At 31.4% G+C, this 20095-nt stretch overlaps 1 protein-coding gene across 7 annotated transcripts in view; it reads right to left on the bottom strand.

Moving 5' to 3' along the window:
* Dync1i2 (dynein cytoplasmic 1 intermediate chain 2) overlaps positions 1-20095 on the bottom strand; it is a 55028-nt gene that overhangs the window by 20148 nt on the left and 14785 nt on the right. For 2 of the 7 annotated variants that reach the window (XM_040294469.2, XM_040294468.2), the window contains exons 4-6: positions 17498-17642; positions 13064-13123; positions 10950-11065 (exon numbers count right to left, since the gene is read on the bottom strand). In XM_040294469.2, coding sequence (XP_040150403.1) covers positions 10950-11065; positions 13064-13123; positions 17498-17642 — 321 coding nt within the window. Of the gene's footprint in view, positions 1-10949; positions 11066-13063; positions 13124-17497; positions 17643-18331; positions 18350-20095 lie in introns of all 7 variants that reach the window. The other 5 variants (XM_021725921.3, XM_021725924.3, XM_021725923.3 and 2 more) reach the window with 5 other exon arrangements.

The raw sequence follows: 20095 nt of genomic DNA, 5'->3' as shown, positions 1-20095 counted from the left end.
ATAGCCCACAGAGCTGGCTGCTTACTTGTGATCTGAAACCATCAGTGTCTAATGGGTCTTCATATGGCATAAAGACGGCTTACATTAACTCTCAGGTTGCTATTTGAGAGGCAGATTTTAAAGATAATAGCTACAGGACCACATTTTCTATTCTGTCATTTTAAATGCAAGTCTCATTATCCATCGTTGTATGATGTGGCAATAAGCACTTATAATAATGCTTTCTTTAGTTTTAATAAAAATACATATTAAGATATACGTTTCAAAGACTAAATTACTCAAATCTCACATTCCCAAACCAGGAAGTAACTTAAAATAATTTATTTAAAAATGTTACAGGACATGTAACCTTGTCTACCTTCTCTTTTGCAACAAACTGAGATAGGTTTTTTATGAAGAAAATCCTTATTTTCATTACTAAGCATGTGTTATCTGTCTATAAAGGGAGGCAGCAGACACCTGCAGCAGAATGTATCTCAAGTAATGAGAGCCTGTTCGACATAGGGACTTCACTTGTTATAGTCATTTCCTTGACCCATGTACAAAATCATCTAAAACACACATACATACAATGTGCACAAAAGAATGGTCAAGGATGGGAACCAGCTGCCAAGTCAAGGTCCCAGCAGCCAGGCCAGCTGACTAGATAGCAACAACCAGATGGCACTGCTGGGATTGTGTCTTTCTGCTATAAGGTGGCAATGGGATGGCATAACATTCTTACGCTTGACTGCCTCCAATCCTGTGTCTCTCCCCAATGGTGAGCCTGTGCAATTACCCGCACTCCAGGAGGCCTACAGACAAGCCTTTACCCTGCAAACAAAATGCAGCTTGTAGGCCACACCAGCTGCCAAACCACACACATAGTGTTAGGCTTAGAGAGCTATGAAAATCTTTCTAACTCTATAGTATAAGCAATAAAAATATAACTGTACCTGTGGAAAGAAAGCTTCAAATGACACTGTATAATGCACACAATGATACAACCTCCAACTTAATCAAAATGATAATGACGTATGCCAATCCTACATTACTTGAAATTGAGCGATTTTTACGTTCTGACAAGTTTACAGAACTAGGATAAATGGCACGAATGATTTCAATATATGCTCATACTTTTGAACCAAATGGTGAAGGTTAAAATTTTTCCTTTCAAGGGCCTCAATCAGCCACAAAGGAAAACAGTAATCACTGTCTTTTCAGCCAGCCCAACCGCATTTGTCAGCCCTTTCTCCGTCAATGCAGCCAGAGCAATCAACCTGCCAAACATTCAGAATGGAAAAACAATCTGAAAATACAGGGTATAATGCACCTGCCAGTGAAAATGGCCATTTCAAGAAAAGCTAGTGATCTCAGTGACCCTGCTGAGGAGGCGGTGGTGCAAAGGGGAAAGAACACGTAAAAGAATTCTTAGTGATCGCCACTCTCTTGCACATTGACACTTCCTTACAAAGCATGCCAATTACAGCTTTTGTGCTACTTAAAAAAATGAAAGCTTTTTTGGGCAAAATAATCACATAGAGAAACAGAAAGACACTACTCCTTTTTAGATGAATTCTCATATATGACAGATTATTAATCTGAAAACAGTATAACTGCTGGGGATGCTATACTATACTGCTCAAACATTAGGATAAAATTCTGCCATAGTCATCTGCAGGTGTAATGTAATAAAATAATTTAATTACATTTAACTCAAAAGTTGACTTTTAGAAAAGGACATTTACTTCAATTAAATATTCAGTGTGAGAAAAAGTACATTATATATTTTATCTTCTGCTAATTCTGTTAGCTTTCCTAATCAATTTTGTTAACCAGTAGAGTTCTTTGGATATAAATCCTAAAATCAAGGAGAGATTTTGAGTTACTTGTACAGGTCATTCTTAACCACAGTGAATTAAGAGATTTTGAGTTACCTGGACAGTTACCTACACATCTTATTCTCCTCCATCAACTTTGTTGACTTATCTGGCTTCTAAGTACCATTTCCAGTGACAGGTGTCAAATTCCTGTTATAATGCATATGGCCAGTAGTTTAGTGCTAAGTGACCTCATAATCTACATATTTAACAAAAAAGGTCTTGTTTACAGACATTCTTTTCCTTTTAGTATTTAAAATGTAGATGAAGTTTGTTAGTGATCTGCATCTGCCTGTTATACAGCAATTGCCATGGGCCACGTGTCCTATAATTATTTTAGTTGTAGTTACATGAGTATCAACTATTTAAATATATGGTCTCAGATTTTTACTTTAGAATCAATGTATATACTTCCCCTTCTATATGGATTAAAAATGAATTTAGAAATTATAATTGGGACTTAAACTCAAGCTTCATTAAAATGATTAAGCTAAATAAATTTCCAGGAAAATAAAAACAGGTATGCTGTTCTGAAAAATTTCAAAATGTCACACTTTTTGTCTAAGCTGAGCTTAAGCAATTATCAACATATATCAAAAACATCTAGCAAAAATGCCTAACTTCGATAACATCAGATTAAAGAATGTTCCTTTGAAACAAGGAACATTCTTATCATAAACTAATAAATAGTGACTAAAAGACTATTAACATGGCCAAAAAATATAGTATTATAGTTCTAAAGATTTTCTTAGCTAGTTTCTTTTACATGATAAGCTATAATATATTAAAACTGGAAAAGACTAACAGAGCAAGAAGACTGAAAAATAGGACTGCCATGGCACATCAATTTACTGATGAATATTCATTACAATATGCTAAGTGGTTAACTCCATGCTTTCTCTGACAGGGAATCTAAGGTTACAAACTGAGCAGTAGAGTGCAGAAAAGTAGCAGTTACTTTTGAAATGACAAATCTCTTGTCAATGAATTCTACAACGAGGCTTAATGAACCAGTGAATTTTTACTTTGAGTTAACATCAAAATTGTGATGTATTTTGGTAAGATGGAAAGAAAAGCTGTTCTGTAAATTAAGCTGCACCTAGAAATAATACCAACCAGTGAAATCCCTGTTGTTGGAATAATCTGTTACAATGGAATAGGTTAATCAAAATTAAATCATCTATGAAATGGGTGGCTTTTGTTAAAGTGAAGGACGGAGTCTTCGAACAAGTTTTCTCTATATGTCATATTACATTTAAGGTAAAATAAGCAATAAACATACTTTTAGTAGTTAAAAACATTATAGCACATTAAAAATGAAATATGGGGCTGGGGATGTGGCTCAAGCAGTAGCGCGCTCGCCTGGCATGCGTGCCGCCCAGGTTCGATCCTTAGCACCACATACAAACAAAGATGTTGTGTCTGCCAAAAACTAAAAAATAAATATTAAAGATTCTCTCTCTCTCTCTCTCTCTCTCTCTCTCTCTCTCAATAAATAAATAAATAAATAAATCTTCTTTTAAAAAAAAAAAGAAATATGTAAGATTAAAAAAAATCCTTAACATGCTAGTTATGAATATATCACTTATGATTCTTTTTTTTTTTTTTTTTTTTTTTTAAAGAGAGAGTGAGAGAGGGGGACAGAGAGAGAGAGAGAGAGAGTTTTAACATTTATTTATTTATTTTTCTTAGTTCTCGGCGGACACAACATCTTTGTTGGTATGTGGTGCTGCTGAGGATCGAACCCGGGCCGCACGCATGCTAGGCGAGCGCGCTACCGCTTGAGCCACATCCCCAGCCCACTTATGATTCTTGATATGAAGTAAAAAACAAAGTACATTGTTGTTTAAGAAATACTTTTGCTCTCAATTCACTATGTAGTCTTATACTGATATATACTTTTCAGATAATTTAATATCTTATACAGAATTCTTAACTTACAAAATAGTTTGATTATTCATGGTACAAAGAAATTTGATAATCAGTTCTAAAAATTGGGAAATTTGTTGTTTATAAAAATTGATTCACTCTACTGTTATGTATAACTAAAAATAATAAAAATAAATTTAAAAAATTGATTCAATTGAAAAAATTCAATTTAAAACTTTGCAAACATTTATAAGAACACAAGAGGAAATGCTTCAATTATTAGCTCAAAATATAGGCTATATAGGAATATTTTTTCCTTTTTTATTTTCAGAATAATCTTTTTCTTTGATCAACATAATTTTGAATTACTCAATTTCAATCCATTTTTCCATAATTTCATCTTCTTATACCATAAAAATAACATTCACATTTAAGAGAATCTTCATTGGAACAAAGCTTCATCAATCCTTCTATGGAATCTACTCCTTATTTTAAACATCCAGAATAAGATATAAGGTCACTTGTTATTTCCTTAATAATCTAAATTTTCAACTGGGGAAAATATATGGCTGGCTTTTTAATGAGAAAGTATTTTGAATATAGATATAATGCTAATCTGGGGAAAAATAAGGAATAGTAGTTTATACCACTTTATTTTAATATGGATTCTCTACGTAACATTTTTTAAATGTAAAATTTGGATTTTATTGTGGAAGTATTGGCATGACAGATTCTGTTATCTGTGATCCCATCAAATATTACATTTTTCTAAGGCTATAGTTATAAACATCCTGATTAAAGTCTTTCCCAATCTAAAATTAAGAACAGATGCCACAATTTTATTATATTCTTTTTTTTTTTTTTTTTAAAGAGAGAGTGAGAGACAGAGGGGGACAGAGAGAGAGAGAGAGAATTTTAACATTTATTTATTTATTTCTTAGTTCTTGGCGGACACAACATCTTTGTTGGTATGTGGTGCTGCTGAGGATCGAACCCGGGCCGCACGCATGCTAGGCGAGCGCGCTACGGCTTGAGCCACATCCCCAGCCCCAATTTTATTATATTCTTACAGAAGGTTCAAACTAATTTATTAAGTATATTATTTCAGAATTTTTATTTAAAAAAATCCATTTTAAATAAAGGCAATACCATCTTAACCAGAAGGCCTACAAATTTGACCTATTTGGGAAATATGGATTCCAGGTATTAAGACCATTCAACAAAATAGTAAGAGTTATTGATATATAATAACTTTATATATATCATAAATACTAATCAACAGCTATTGAGGAAAAGTATATCTAGCCATCAAGCCAATACCAATAGTAAGAAAGTGGAATGAAACAACAAAACATGACATTTTGGGCTAGAGTTGTGGCTCAATGGTAGAGTGCTCACTTAGCACGTGCAAGGCCCTGGGTTCGATCCTCAGCACCACATACAATAAATAAAATAAAAGTATTGTGTCCAACTACAACTAAAAAATAAATATTAAAACAAAAACAAAAACAACAACAAAAAACATGGCATTTCACTGGAAATCAATTCCCAGGTTCTGTTACGGCTATATTTTTTTCCTCTCACATTTAACTTAGATTTATCAATTAACTTCCCAGTTCCTCAGTTTTCACAGATGTAAATATAAGCTGATTAAGCAACCTTTAGGGTTTCTTCCTCCTTTAAAAATCCTTTTTCCTAAAAATAACATCAAAAACCCATCCTGAAACAGTAGATAAGAAAAAATAATGGCATTTTCCCAAAGAGTTAAAACTTTTAAAAGGGAAAGGGAAGAAAGTAACTTCCTGGAGTATATTTGTGGGCACTACTCTAGCCAGAAACTGTTTGCCTGTGGAGAAGGAAATTGACTGAGGTCACATGGTCCTAGTCAATTTCATTCACAGTAGGTGCTTTAAGACAGCAAAGCACCTCAGTTCAAAAACAGTACTACTGTCTTATAGAGTAAACTTGAAAGCAAGAAGATGGCTAGAATGAGAAAAAAGAAAAACAAGGCAGAATGAAAACTGACTTTTAAAAAAACAGGTTCAGCCATTAAAAAGAAAAAAAAAAAAAAGGAAGACAGGTAAGAACTAAGACCAATTTTTACCTTCAATTTGGTAACTCACTACTTTTCTGTGATGATTACACTGTCTACCTAAATTTACTATTACACTCCAACTATGATTTTTTAAAATATTTTCTCATGGTAAGTGTTTTACTTTTTGTTACATAATTAAAAAAAACTTTTTTGGCAGTGCTGAAGGTCAAACCCAAGGGCTGCATCCATGTTACACACCCAGATCTGTTACATAATTCTAAAGTCAGAACCAACTATGCTGAGTTTGAGAGCTAATGTATCAAAGCAATGGGTACATTTAAGCACAAAGTGTATGCCTTATAGCATTATAATTTCTTTTTTCTTAGGGGTGGGCAGTAGAAGACCAAATTTAGGGCCTTTGTGCAGGCTACGCAAGCGCTCTACCACTGAACTACATCCCCAGTCTTGCTTTATAAAATCTTAATTTCAAGGTCTTCCTCTTTCTAAAACTTCTACAACCTGGCAAAAGAAAGTTCATATAAGAGCCCCAGACATTAAATTAACTGTAATGATATAGAAAGGAAAGAATTAAGTAGTTTCAAAGGCTAAGGATGGTTTCTTAGTATTAGAATACAATTTTCATTCTCATTCACTTATATACCTTAACTTATAACTGAAAAGACTACAAAATCAAAGAAGAGGCTGAGTGTGTTATCCCAGTGGCTCGGGAGGCTGAGGATCGCAAGTTCAAAGTCAGCCTCAGCAATAGTGAGGCACTATGCAATTTGGTGAAACCCTGTCTCTAAATAAAATACAAAAAAATAGGCCTAGGGATGTGGCTCAGAGGTTGAGTGCTCCCGAGTTCAATCCCTAGTACCCCTTCTCCCCCCCCAAAAAAAAAAATCAAAGAAAAGATACTCTAGTGCTTTTACCTACAGAGAACATAAAATCGATAAATTCAGAATCAATGGATACTTGCTAGATTAGAAATAAGCAAACATGAACTCTTATAAAATCAACATCTAAGTTTAGTCTACGTAAGAAAACTGAAAAAGTAATGGTGCTGAATGGACATTCCCCTTAGAAACTGAGCTCAGCTCATGGGCTGAGAATGTGACTCAGTGGTACAGGACTTGCTTAGTGTATATGAGGCCCTGGGTTCAATCCTCACACCACAAAATAAAAACCACAACAAAACTGGGCTCAGTTTCACCCATCTCATCATTTTCACTTCCTATCAGTGAAGGTAAGAAATATTCTATTCAGCACTGGGGAAGAACAAAGATGCTTATTCATTGCTCTGAGACTATCACTAAAAATATTATCCTGATGCAGAAATATCAATAAACAAGCTAACCAAACCATGCTCTCCTTTAATGAAGGTTTTTCAAATTAAAGATTTAAACCAATAAATTAAGCATGTTATGATCAACACTTAAAAAAATTAAATATAATAAGAGAAAGGAATGTACTATAGCTGTTTATACTGGATTATAATACAACTTGAAGTAATTACTGTAGTTCACTATCATAAAAGCATAAAAGTTGCTTCTTCATGGCATGAGAAAAAGCATATCTTAGAATCAATCCATTAGACTTGCTTTAGAATCGTAGCTATTGGCTAGGTGACCCTTGATGAATTACCTCTTTCAGCTTCTTTGAGTGTAAATAAAAACCAACTTCACTTTCAGAGTTTTGATGAAAGGACAAGGGATAACATTAAGTGGCTCATACCATGCCTCATATGTAGTGAGCACTCTTTTTCAGTCATCAATTTAAACATTAAGTTTGGAGAACAATTATAAATGAATAACTTGAATGATTTATTTAAAAGATGCTGACAAGTTCTGTTTTGTTCATGGTATTCAGAGGGATACAGAAAACATAAAGTAACAGCACATGTTTATATCAACCCAGTGATAAAACGAGATACAAACTACTGTGTTGATATAAACATGGAATTCAAGAAGGCTATAAAGGAGAATCCAATGGTTTCATTTCTGGCCAGCAAATAATGATTAGTCTACAGTCATATTAAGACCTGAGACTAATCACAGTCTTTATCCAAATTTCATCAATAATTATGTTATAGCATTAATACTAAAAAAAAAAACACCTGATTTTTCTAGTAGCTGCTTCCAGAGTAAAAGCATGAAAAGAAACATCCCAAATAGGCAAAATCATTCTCCTGAGTAGGTAACAGCAATTTATTTCAAGTATTTATTGAGTATTTACTACATGCCACACACTATTCAGGTCAAGTATCACAGTAAGGAAGAAATAGTCCCTATGCTCATGGAAAATTTGGTAAAGAAGCTGAAGTATAATGATGCTAACAAGACACCGTGAATAATTTCAAACAGAAAAGAACACAGTTTATCTTGTGCTTGTGGATCATCAGTTTATCTAATAAATGATCTTTTTATTTTTTAAAATTACTTACAAAAATGGAAAAATAATTTTTTTGAAAAATGTCAGTCTTGTATTATGCCAGTTCTATATTAAAATTAATTTGAGGGGGACTGGGGTTGTAGCTCAGTAGAGCCTTTGCTTGCATGTGTGAGGTACTGGTTCACTCTTCAGCACCACATAAAAACAAATAAATAAAATAAAGGTATTGTGTCTGTGTATAACTAAAAAAAAAAATATTAATTCGAGGGCAATAAATTACATGTTTACATTTTAAAATTATAAACATCTAAAAATAAGCAATTCAAAATATAAATTCAAGGACACCAAGTTGTATCTATACATATACAAATATATAATTTCTGAAAACATATTCATAGAAAACTGAATATATTCATTGGAAACAAAATATCAACAATGAATAAATCAAAATTGTACCACACAATTTCCCCTTTACATCACTTCTGTACTTTCTAAATTCTGACTAATAAGTTACTACTATTAGAGTTACTACTATTAGTTACAAAAAAAATTTTTGTGATTGTTAAATATTTATTTAGTTGTAGATGAACACACAGTATCTTTATTTATTTTTATGTAGTGCAATGGATTGAACCTAGTGCCTCATACATGTGAGGCAAGTACTTTACCACTGAGCTACAGCCTCAGCCCCAGAAAAAATTATTTTAAAAAATGAAAGTCATCCCTTAAATTTAATGTAATTACAGTTATAAGTTATTATCAAAAATACCTTTACAATGCTGAACAATTCAAACATCCAAAAGGCATTTCATAAGTATGATGGTATAACTAAAGATACAATCTTCAAATTTCCCCAAAAAGAAAAAAGGTCTAATCTGTTTTTAAATGAGTCACTGTGCCTTCATTTTGGCAATTTTGCCACTTTCTGAGTTCATACATCTAATAATATAACTTCAAAAAGACAGACTTAATACTCAAATTAATGGACTAGTTAATAAAATAGTATTTTCTGGAAATTATGGAATCCTGCAGTTTTAGTATTCTCCATACTGATAATTCAACCCTTCCTCCCTTCCTCCCTCCATCGCTTACTTCCTTCTCCTCCTCCTCTTCCTCCTCCCTCCTTCTTTTTTTTTTTTTTTAAGTTGCTTATATCTCTAGTTTAGCATCAATGGCTTTAACTCCTTTTGGAAACAAGGAAAGGAAATGCCCATGGTATTTAAATACATTCCATTTCCATCCTTAGAGGGCAGAAAAAGAAGAGTTATTAAAGTTATATATGTAGGAGGCTGAGGCAGGAGAATTGCAGGTTTGAGATCAGCCTCAGCAACTTAGTAATGAGACCCTGTCTCAAAATCAAAAATAAAAAGGGTCGGACATGTGACTCAGTGGTAAAGTACTCCTGGATTAAATCCCCAGTACCAATAACAAAACAAAACAAAACAAAAACAAAACATATCTGATTATCTACTGTAAAGTAAAAAGGCAAACAGTAATAACTCTAATTTTCTTTTGAGATATACACAATTAAGAAAATTGAATATTTACTTTCCCCATCCCCACTCCCTACCGGTCTTTTTCACTTACCTGTATTTTCTTGATTTTCTGCAATGAATATTACTTTTGTTTCTCCCTAGTGGAGAAACATGGTAATTTAACTGAAATTTTAAAGATGAATTAATTAAACACTGATGGTTTCTGGATTTATTTTTCTGTAATTAAATATGAACATATTTTCCTGGGCAAGTAGAAAAAAAATTTTCTTATGCACAGACTATTGGTTATGGGTCCACAATACCTTATCCACAATTCCAAAACTGCAACCAACTTTAAAATCCATTACTGCTTTGGTGATAAACCCTGAGATGATCAGAGGTAAAACTATTTCTAATCATTATTTATCTCAGTATATTCATTACCTTTTGCTGCCAAGATACTAATTTTCGAGATTCTGCAGAAGTGTTAATGTATGGTATGTATACTTTGCCACTTTTCTAAAATCTGAAAAATTCTGAATTCTAATACATAAATGGCCCCATGGGTTTTTAGGTAAGAGACTGAATGAAGCTGTATTAGAGATCTCATAGAAAGTTTTTTTTATGTAAGACATACATTCATTAGCCTCATTGGTTTTACGAAAATGATTAGCAAGTTACTTTTTGTTTAAATCATTAGCTATTTAAAATTAATTCTCAACTAAAAAATGGCAATTCTTTGTCATTTAAAAACTAAAGGACTCCATATTCAATACAATGTCTATTCATACTTCCTGGAATGACACACAGATTAAAGGCTACTATGTAATATAGTGGAGTCCTTCGATTATAAAAGATGAAGTTTAAGAATGAGGTCTGGATTTATTCATTAATATAAATAATAATGACAGCACATCATCTTTACAGAAGATAATTTATGACTTCCTTTACTATAAGACGCAATCTTTCCTGGGGAAGAATTACACTCAAATGACAGGAATAGAATATTCTTGAAGATTTTCTGCTTCTAAAATGGAGGATCTGCTAATGACAAAATGAGTACGAAAGATTTAAATTTATGTCAACAACAACAAAAAAAAGCACATACATAGCATATACTGTTAACTTCTAGAATAAGGTTAAAAACTCTAAAAAAAACCCCAAAGTTATGAATATGGAAGCCATAAAGCATTAGTTCTGTAATGTTTCCCTAAGAAAATATGCTAAAAAACAAAACAAAAAATTAGAGAAAGGAAAAAAACCCCAAAATCCACTTACTTAACTTGTGGTCTTAATGACAATCATATTAAGGATAGTCACCTTCTTTGGGTTGAGCCATAACTGGAGTCTGAGTTTCCTTAGTATATGTGACAATTTCTCGAGGAGGAAAGTCAACTTGCGTAATTTTGGCCATTCCAAGTTTAATAGGTCCTCGTCTAAATTAAATGAATATAAATATTTTTAAATACAACAAATGATAAATTTTAATAACATCAAACCCTGTTACTTTTGAAAATATGAATTGAACATTTATGTGTATTTAACATTGGAATTTCAATCCATTCTAATCAAGAAATTTTAGATGAACAATAAATTGACTTTCATTTAATAAAAGAATTGGTAGCTAAAACAAAAGATACTTCTGACTCTTTTGGGGTGTTTATTTTTTACTTTAAAAGGCAAATAATTTTATTTTGTAGAGCAAATGTGTGGGTAATAATAGAGTAAGAGAACGTGAATTTCAGAATAAATTGTTGAAAAGGGCTGGTTGCAAGTGATGTTTTTAACAGGGATATGATTCTGGATGTTTATGAAGAATCAGATATATGGATCTCAATCAGACTATGACTGAAAGAAAAGGTTTCTGTTGAAAACCTTTTTCTACTTCCTATATTAGGCAGAAATTTGGACTTATACTGTCAATTTAAATTTTAAAACTTTTAAATCTCTACACAATCAGTGTGTCCTTGATTCATAATGGTCAAACTAAGATCCAGATATTCTATACCTACCCTAAAGCAACAGATCTTCTGAATGTAATAAAACTAATATAGTCACTTATGTTTTAAATGAAGGAAATGCATTATTTTTTGACCTAGAAGAAGAGAGTTACACAGCTAAAGAAAATGGACAAACAGAAAAATATTTCAGTAGCTATATGGGGGATTTTTATTCAATTATTATATTAGATGTCTAAGACTTCCAAGGAAGTTCTCAATTATGAAGCTATTTTAAAAGGATATCTAACAAAGATATGGCTGCAACTTCCTGAATATCAAGTGGGGTATCTGAAATATACATGTCACTGGTAATATAAGTGATTTTAAATATATATAAACATCTTTTTAAATTTTATTTAATAATTAATTCAAATGTTGTACAAAAGAGTGTTATATAATTAATACATTTTAAAAATTTACTGTAAGGTCCATGACATAAGCATTAGGAAGTTTATAACAGGTTACCTATTTTAGAAATATCTTAGCCCTAAAGATTAAAAAAAGCATAATCAAAAAGTAAATGAGAAATTTTTAGTATATTTGAAGTAACCTACAGGAATATAAGAATTTTGAAATAAAAACTTTATATCCTGATTTTCAACATGCAAATCATATAAAAAGTAAATCACTCACATAGCTGGAAAAAAAAGTCTTTCCAATAGTATTACAAACAAGTTACTAACTTGAATGCAAATGGAGCCTAATAGTCAAAAGCCAAAATATTGAAACAAACAAAATATTTCAAGATTTTATAGGCAGAGAAGGGTAAGAAGGTAATACCTTGCTTATCCAAAAGCACTTTTACTGAAAATAAAGAAGCAATAGGAGGGGAAAGCGAAATACCTCAGGGCCCCTAATAGAGAAGCTTTTGGTTAGTATACAAGAATCTCACATATTTTTCTTACATGCCTTCATTCAAGGCTTATTTATTCTAGTTTTAGATATGATTTGCAAATGTATGGTTACATTTTAGAAGTTGCAAATTATCAGGGAAAAGAGCTATCTGAGTCAGTATAAAGGCAGTAGCAAACATTTACAATTTTTCATTGAAGCCTAGAATGAGAGTCTGTGAATGCATGAATAGCACAGGGCCATAATGTAGACACCAACATTTCTGTTCCTCTCAAAACTACAGATTCATATAAAGTAATCCAAAAAAGATAATTTTTTGTACATCTTAGAAAAATTCACACAAAAATATAAAAATAATATGAAGAATTGGATATCCAAATGGATAGATTTTAATAAAACAACATACATGGAGTATTTCTTTCATTAATGATACAGGATAAATGAGGTGTCACAGTAAAATATAACTCTTTTGTTTTAACTATGTATTACAATATTAGAAGTTTAAGTAAAATAAAATTAGGACAGTTTCACAAAGAGTAAAATTAATTATAAAAGAGGGAAAGTAATAAATCTATTCAATACCCCAAATCGGAATCTGAGTGAAGCTGAAGAACTGATGGATCTGTATCCCAATGCAGCGTCCTAAATGGTTGTAGGACAACCATGAAGCATTAGTAAAAAAGGCCATAAGTTAGTCAAGCAAATACACTCTATGAATATCTAAAGCTAAATTACTGTTTATAATTAAAAAACACCTTTTGGTTAGTACAAAACCCCACATTAGGTGTCACTCAATGCTGTAGTGCATGCAATAAGCATAATACAGTTAAAGATGCAAGCATATAAAGAAAAATAGTCTAAACTATTTTCAGATTATGAGAAACTAACATTGCAAGAATAACTAAGGCAGATAACCCAAATAAGACATTATTTATAGATGAGAACAAGCTAGGCTATAAAAATTAAAATTTCAAGATTCCTAATTCAAAAAACATTAATAAAAATATCTTGCCCAAAGCATTAAATATGTGCAGGAAATTGTCATACTAGTAAAGGAAATGAGTCAACACATAATTCTTTTAGTAAGAAAGCCAAAGACTATCCCACTGGGATACAAACTAGCTAAAGTTTCCAAAATGTGACCCTGCTATAATTTATGGGTTAAGAACTGCCTTGGGCTTACATGTCATCTACTTTAGCAAACAACTAAAGGTATCTGTCTCTAGGAAAAACAAAATAGATTATTTCCCTTGGAAAAATATTTTATGTTCAAAAGAATTACCTAACTTTTGGAGAATACCAAAGTATTTAGTGATGTTTTAGCATTAGGTAAATATCTTACACAGGATTTTTTTCCACTTAAGCTAAATCTAGTCATTACTAGAACAAAGCACTATATCATATTGACATCCTTATAAGTTAGCAATACTGTATAGTGTTCATACTTCCTATAAAAAAAGCTCAATACTCTATGTAGTATTAGCATATTTCTCACATTATAATGCACAATGAATTTTAGCTGCTACAATTTACAACAAATGATTTCTTTACCTTACCTGCCTATATAATTAATCACTAAAAACAATCAGATGAAACAAACTAGAGAAAAATCTTCATTTAAAAACTATAAAGAAAGATACTGGAATTTAAATAGAGTTGTGTGTATGTAATGAAAAAAGAGACTATAGAGAAGACCTACTTTTTATTACAATAAAATTAGGCTTTGTTAAATCAAAAGGGATTCTATGCAATGGTCTCCAAGGCATACTCTGTCAGCAGTCTTTACATTATACAAAAGCTCTAGCTGTTATCAGTAATGTTAAGCTCCTGGTTGAGGATATTATTTTAATGTAAATTAAATAATAAAGGCTGAGGTTGTGCCTCAGCGGTAAATTGCTTGCCTAGCATGTATGAGGCCCTGGATTTGATCCTCAGTACCACATAAAAATAAATAAATAAAGGTATTGTGTCCAACTACAATTAAAAAATATTTAAAAATAAATAAAATTTTAAATAAATAAATAAATTAAATTAAATAAAACTTTACCTCAAAATATAGCCATACTAAAAATACATTGTACATCATACATGATTATACTTATCAAAGGCATCTTCAGATATATAAAGTTCAATTCCAAAATAATCCAAAATGCTTAGAAATAAACTGATCAAAAATAGAAAAAGAAACAAGCATAAATTACCCAACTGAATAACTGTCATCTAAATTTTAAAGCTAACAGAAGTGACTAAGAAAGTGAATAAGAAACTTAATGAAATGCAACTTAGTAATCTGCAAAGTTAGAGAAATCTCTCCTCACAGCCTTTATACTTTTTCATAAATTACTGTCAGTCCCAATAGAAATTAATTTAGAAAAGGTGGTTCAAACTTGTTTAGATATGATTTGCAATGTCTAATCTATCTTTTCCTACTGTTGAGTTTACAAATCTTAGACCATCTAGGCCAACTAATGGAGTATACATATACATACATCTTTTACATCTTCATGCATTTTCCTGTGATATTTCCTTACTGTCTTTATTCTTCCATTATCATCATTCCTGCTCAATATGAGTTTACTTTGTTTTTTTTTTTTAATTTTGAGATCTGAGTATTCTCTTTAAATGCCACATATTTAGAAATGCATTATTTCACTGCCAAAATCACCATCTACAACATTAATTATCTCTCCATTATGGAATCTCAAGATGCTTCTGTGGAATTCAGTTTTCTATTGTTATATGTGTGTAAAATAATATACTGGGTCCTCTTGAAAATTAATGTTTCAAAGTTGAGTCAGTGCTCTCAAATGAGACACTGTTAAGATACAAGATATAAGATCACCTTATTTTTTAAAAAAGATTTTCTTCCTTTTCTGTTAGAAACAAATAATACAACTAAATTTGTACTTTCTCTAATAAGAACAAATAACTCTGAAGATACTAAACTACCTGTTTTCATTTTTTATAATTAATCATAAAAAATCTATATTTTATACTAAACATAAGTTAATATACTACTTATCCTTAGAGCTTTTAAATAAAGTGAAGAGTATCTTTAAATTAATGATATAATCATCATGAGAATGTATATTTTATAAGAGCAGAGTCCTGAACATTTTAGTTTTAGTGGTAAACTATAGTACTTAATGCAATATTGATGAATGTCTGTTCTATATACAAATGCTTTTTCTGCCAGTACTTACTCTCTGAACCAATTTAAAATATTTCAAAGGGTCTCTATTAATCTCTAAGTTGTCTGTGAAACTCAGGAGGACACATTTTAATTCACATCTATTTCAAACCAAAGTAGATTTTACACAGTACTTTTGAAGGTAAATTTTGCTAACAATGTGTGAAAATAATCTTTTTACTCCAATCCAAAATCAGGAAAAATGGGTTCATACTGTAATATAATATCTATATAAAAATAAGGTTTATTATCAAATAAATTTAATATAGTAAACTTTAATTGTGGGAAATATTTTTACTATGGTAATATTTGTATTAGAAGGAAAAAAAAGCCCTTCACTTGAAAATATCTGTTGCTTTTTAGTTATTTAAAGGAATTATATTGACATGTTTATTTTTATGGTGGGATTGAACTCTGACATGCAAATTAAGTGCTCTACTAATGAGCTACATCCCTAACCCCTAAAAACTGAAATATTTGTATAAAAAATGCAGAAGGAAAAAATTTAGCCTAAAAAATGAATTTGAACTAAATAAATTATTTTTATAATATTTTATAAGATAATAATATTATTGTAAAAAGAAAGTTTTGATTTTTTCTTAAAAGAGTTACAGCATTTACCTCCAAAAGCAATAATGCTAGATTTGCAATTTTTGGAAAACACATTTTAAATTCAAAGTGGTAAGCTTTACATGCCTTTTAATTGTTAATAACCTGATTATTCAAGAACTAATTTAAGTATTGACTTTATGGATCATCCAGTCCCCTTGCTTCTTTTTTCTTGCTCTTTCTTTTCACTCATTATTGAATACTTGTATCTTCAATCATAGGGTTCCAGGCACAAAAAAGGTAAAATATCTAATACCTGAATTTTTATTAAAAAGGTATGGTAAGCAATTATTCTAGGGAGGATAATTAACTTCCTGGCTAAAGTGAAGATTCTGAATCAGCTGTGGATTTGACTAGCTATGTTTACTCTCATTTCAATTATAATACAGAAGTCAAAAATATGATAAAGATTTGCTATTACCGTGTATGTGTGTGTGTGTGTGTGTGTGTGTGTGTGTGTGACAGAGAGAGAGAGAGGGGGGGGGGATTAATAATTTTCTCAACATGATCTTTGGAAGAAAGCTATAATCGTACTGAAGTTTTGAAAAACAAGTCCTAACATGTTTGCGGGATCTTAAAACAAACATGAAATAGAATTTTACCGTAAGTTCTCTCAATAATTCCTTGGTTTTTATTCCTTATTCTTCATATTTTATGCATTTTCTATCTTACTTAGCAGAGTAAGTTATTTAATAAAACAGAATTGTACTGCCTAACTAATTTAGGTTTTTCATTACTGAATGGGGAATTAAGTATAACAAAGGTTTTACACTATTATAACCAAAACATTCACATAATAACAGATATGATGTTTAAACAAAAAAAAATTAAATTAACAACTTATAAAATTAACTATTGAGTATAAAAGTATGACAGCTAAAATATTTTAAAAATTTCCCCCAATTTACAACAGAATTTTTATATTGCTGAGATTTTAACATGTTAACATTAACTCAATTCAACTATTTAGGATCCCTCTAAAGAAATGACAGTACTTAGACACGGAATACGTTCTATCATTAAAATATTAAAAGAAAGTTACTGGGGGCTGGGGATGTGGCTCAAGCGGTAGCGCGCTCGCTTAGCATGCGTGCGGCCCGGGTTCGATCCTCAGCACCACATACCAACAAAGATGTTGTGTCCGCCGAGAACTAAAAAATAAATATTAAAAAATTCTCTCTCTAAAAAAAAAAAAAAAGAAAAGAAAATTACTGTACCTGGATCCCACGGCGCCATCTCCAGAGTCTTGGCTTCCAGCTTCACTTGGCGTACTCACAGACTTGGAAGATGGAGACATAGGAGGAGGGACTAAATAGTGAAACAGACAGGTATCCGCTGTTACTACACGGAGAGGTTGCTCAGCTTATGACGTTTCAAAAATAATTTAACATGAAGTAATTAACAAAAAGGGAAAAAAATAATGGCAAACCAAAAAACAAAAATATATGAATGAAAATGAACAGTAGAAAGAAAGGGGAAAAGACACCGTTAACAATGCATGCTGAAGATTCATGCAATTTCTTTGGCAAAATGCATTTGGACTTCATATTCTGAAAATTTTTAAAAGGCAAGATTATGAAAGGATGCATCTTCATCTCATTCATCACCAAATGTGGCTACTAATTTTCAAAGGAGAGCATTCCTTCTCCCCTTTCTAACTTCTTATTTTCTAGACCACCAGACTTTAAATATTAGTTACAATTGCTATCAGAATTAAAACCCAGAAATTGCTTCATTAAGTCAATTTAATCTCTGGTTTACCAAAATTTTGAAATACTAACTTTTGTTTAATGATTTTTCTTTCAAAAATTAATATTTCAAATTATTTTGTTTTCCCTCAAACAAAAAAAGTGGAGGTGGGGGGTGGTGGGGATGGGGAAATTTAGAGAAATGACTACAACTAAAGGAATGGCTCCTTTAAAATGTCCATTAGTTTCCAGCAATTTGGGTGAAAAATGCAAACAGGCCATAATACAGCATGCCTTCTATACATGATGCATAACATAAAGTGATGCATGCAAACAAGGCAAGACTTATGGTAACTTCCTTACCCCAGTATTCAGAAAAAACTGAAGTGTACAGACAAAGATACAGACACCCAAAATATTCTTAATCCCTTCTTATAGAAAATACATTTTTCATAGTATATAAAATAAATAGCAAACACTTTCCCCTAAATTGTCATCTTTTAATATTACACAATAGCAGTTGAACGTGCACTTTTCATGCCAGGACATTTCGAAAACTTTGTGATTACCGTTGCAGGGAGTATAGGAGGATCATCACTGCCATCTTCTGGTTAAATTTTACCATAAATGTCCCCAATCCCAAGTATCTTTTTAAAATAATTTTTCAATGTACAATATTAAGTGACTAAAATACATCTGATATTGAGCTAAAAGCCTCCCAAGGACACACAATTAGCATTGCTGCCTGTTGGTCTACTGAAGAAAAGGTTAAGTTCCTAGTTACATAAGAACTTAAGAATTATATATTTAACTAAATGCCTATGTTTTTAGAAGTCATATTCACTGAGCCCTTAAAATTATTTAAGGGTTCAAATATTTACAAGTGCTGCAGTTAACAACAAAAGTTTTGGTCATCTAACAAAACTTACAAAAATAGTAATGATGAACTGCATTTTAAACACAGATACAAAACTGATCATCCTTCATTTTCTCAATAGCAAATTCTATTAGTAACCAATAAGATTAGAAGATTTTTTTAAAAAGTTACAATTAGAATGTTTGTTTCCTGAGATGCAAAGGTTAATTCTTGTTTAAATTACAAAGGACAATAAAAACATACCCAGTATTTCTGATGTTGTGATTAAATCTTTCAGAAACAATTATGTCAACCACAGACAGCTTAGTGTAATTCATGTGTTGATGGCACTGTGCTAGGTGCTGTATGTATAATTCAAAATAGCTAAAAATGACTTACAGCTAAAGTAAAAGATGTGTTATTAACTTAGGTCACATTCCCTCATCTTTTTGTTCATGTTCTCTTAGTCTAAGTCCCAGATAATACAATAATAAAGAATATTATTTAAGAGTTGTTTGCCTACTGTAAACACAAATAAATGTTTATGAAATCATAGTGAGTCCACCATGCTTTCACATTAAAGAATTTCAAAGAAAAGTTCTGTATCTTTAAATTACACAGTTCATACTTGAGAAAATATTTTTTTCAAAGGCTAAACAGTAATTATTCAGAGATTAATAAATATATTTACTCAAAGTCAGTTTTGAAACAAAAGTTTCAGAAAAAAGAGTACATCAAGAGAGTGCTGCTACTAACTTATCACAGTTTCTTACCAAAATAATGCAAAATAAGGGCTGGGGTTGTGTCTTATCGGTAGAACGTTCGCCTAGCGTGTGCGAGGCCCTGGGTTTGATCCTCAGCACAACATAAAAATAAATAAATAAAACAAAGGTACTGTGTCCAACCACAACTAAAAAAGTATTAAAAAAAAAAAAAGAAACTCCATCTCAGAACTATATTTTTTGTGCTGAAAGATAATTTAAAGCCAATCAATTCAGAGAACTCATAAAAGACTCTTAGGTATTATCTAGCTCACCAACTTCATCTTGTAATAGAAAATAATGTATAAATAATGTATACCACAGAAGGGACTAACCTAGAAAAAGCAAATTACTATCATTGTAAAACAAAAACTGTTAATAGGGGGGGAAAAAAGGAACAGTAATGTTATTTGGTGACTACCACCTTTGAATCCAATTAGTCCTGAAAAAAATTCATATAGAGTAATCATACAGTAAGGTAATGCCACATGCTGCAGTGAGAACAATGGG

Source organism: Ictidomys tridecemlineatus, chromosome 7 (assembly GCF_052094955.1).
Source record: "Ictidomys tridecemlineatus isolate mIctTri1 chromosome 7, mIctTri1.hap1, whole genome shotgun sequence".
Lineage (NCBI taxonomy): Eukaryota > Metazoa > Chordata > Mammalia > Rodentia > Sciuridae > Ictidomys > Ictidomys tridecemlineatus.
Note: the sequence above shows the minus strand (reverse complement) of the source record. Positions and strands in the feature narration are given on the sequence as shown.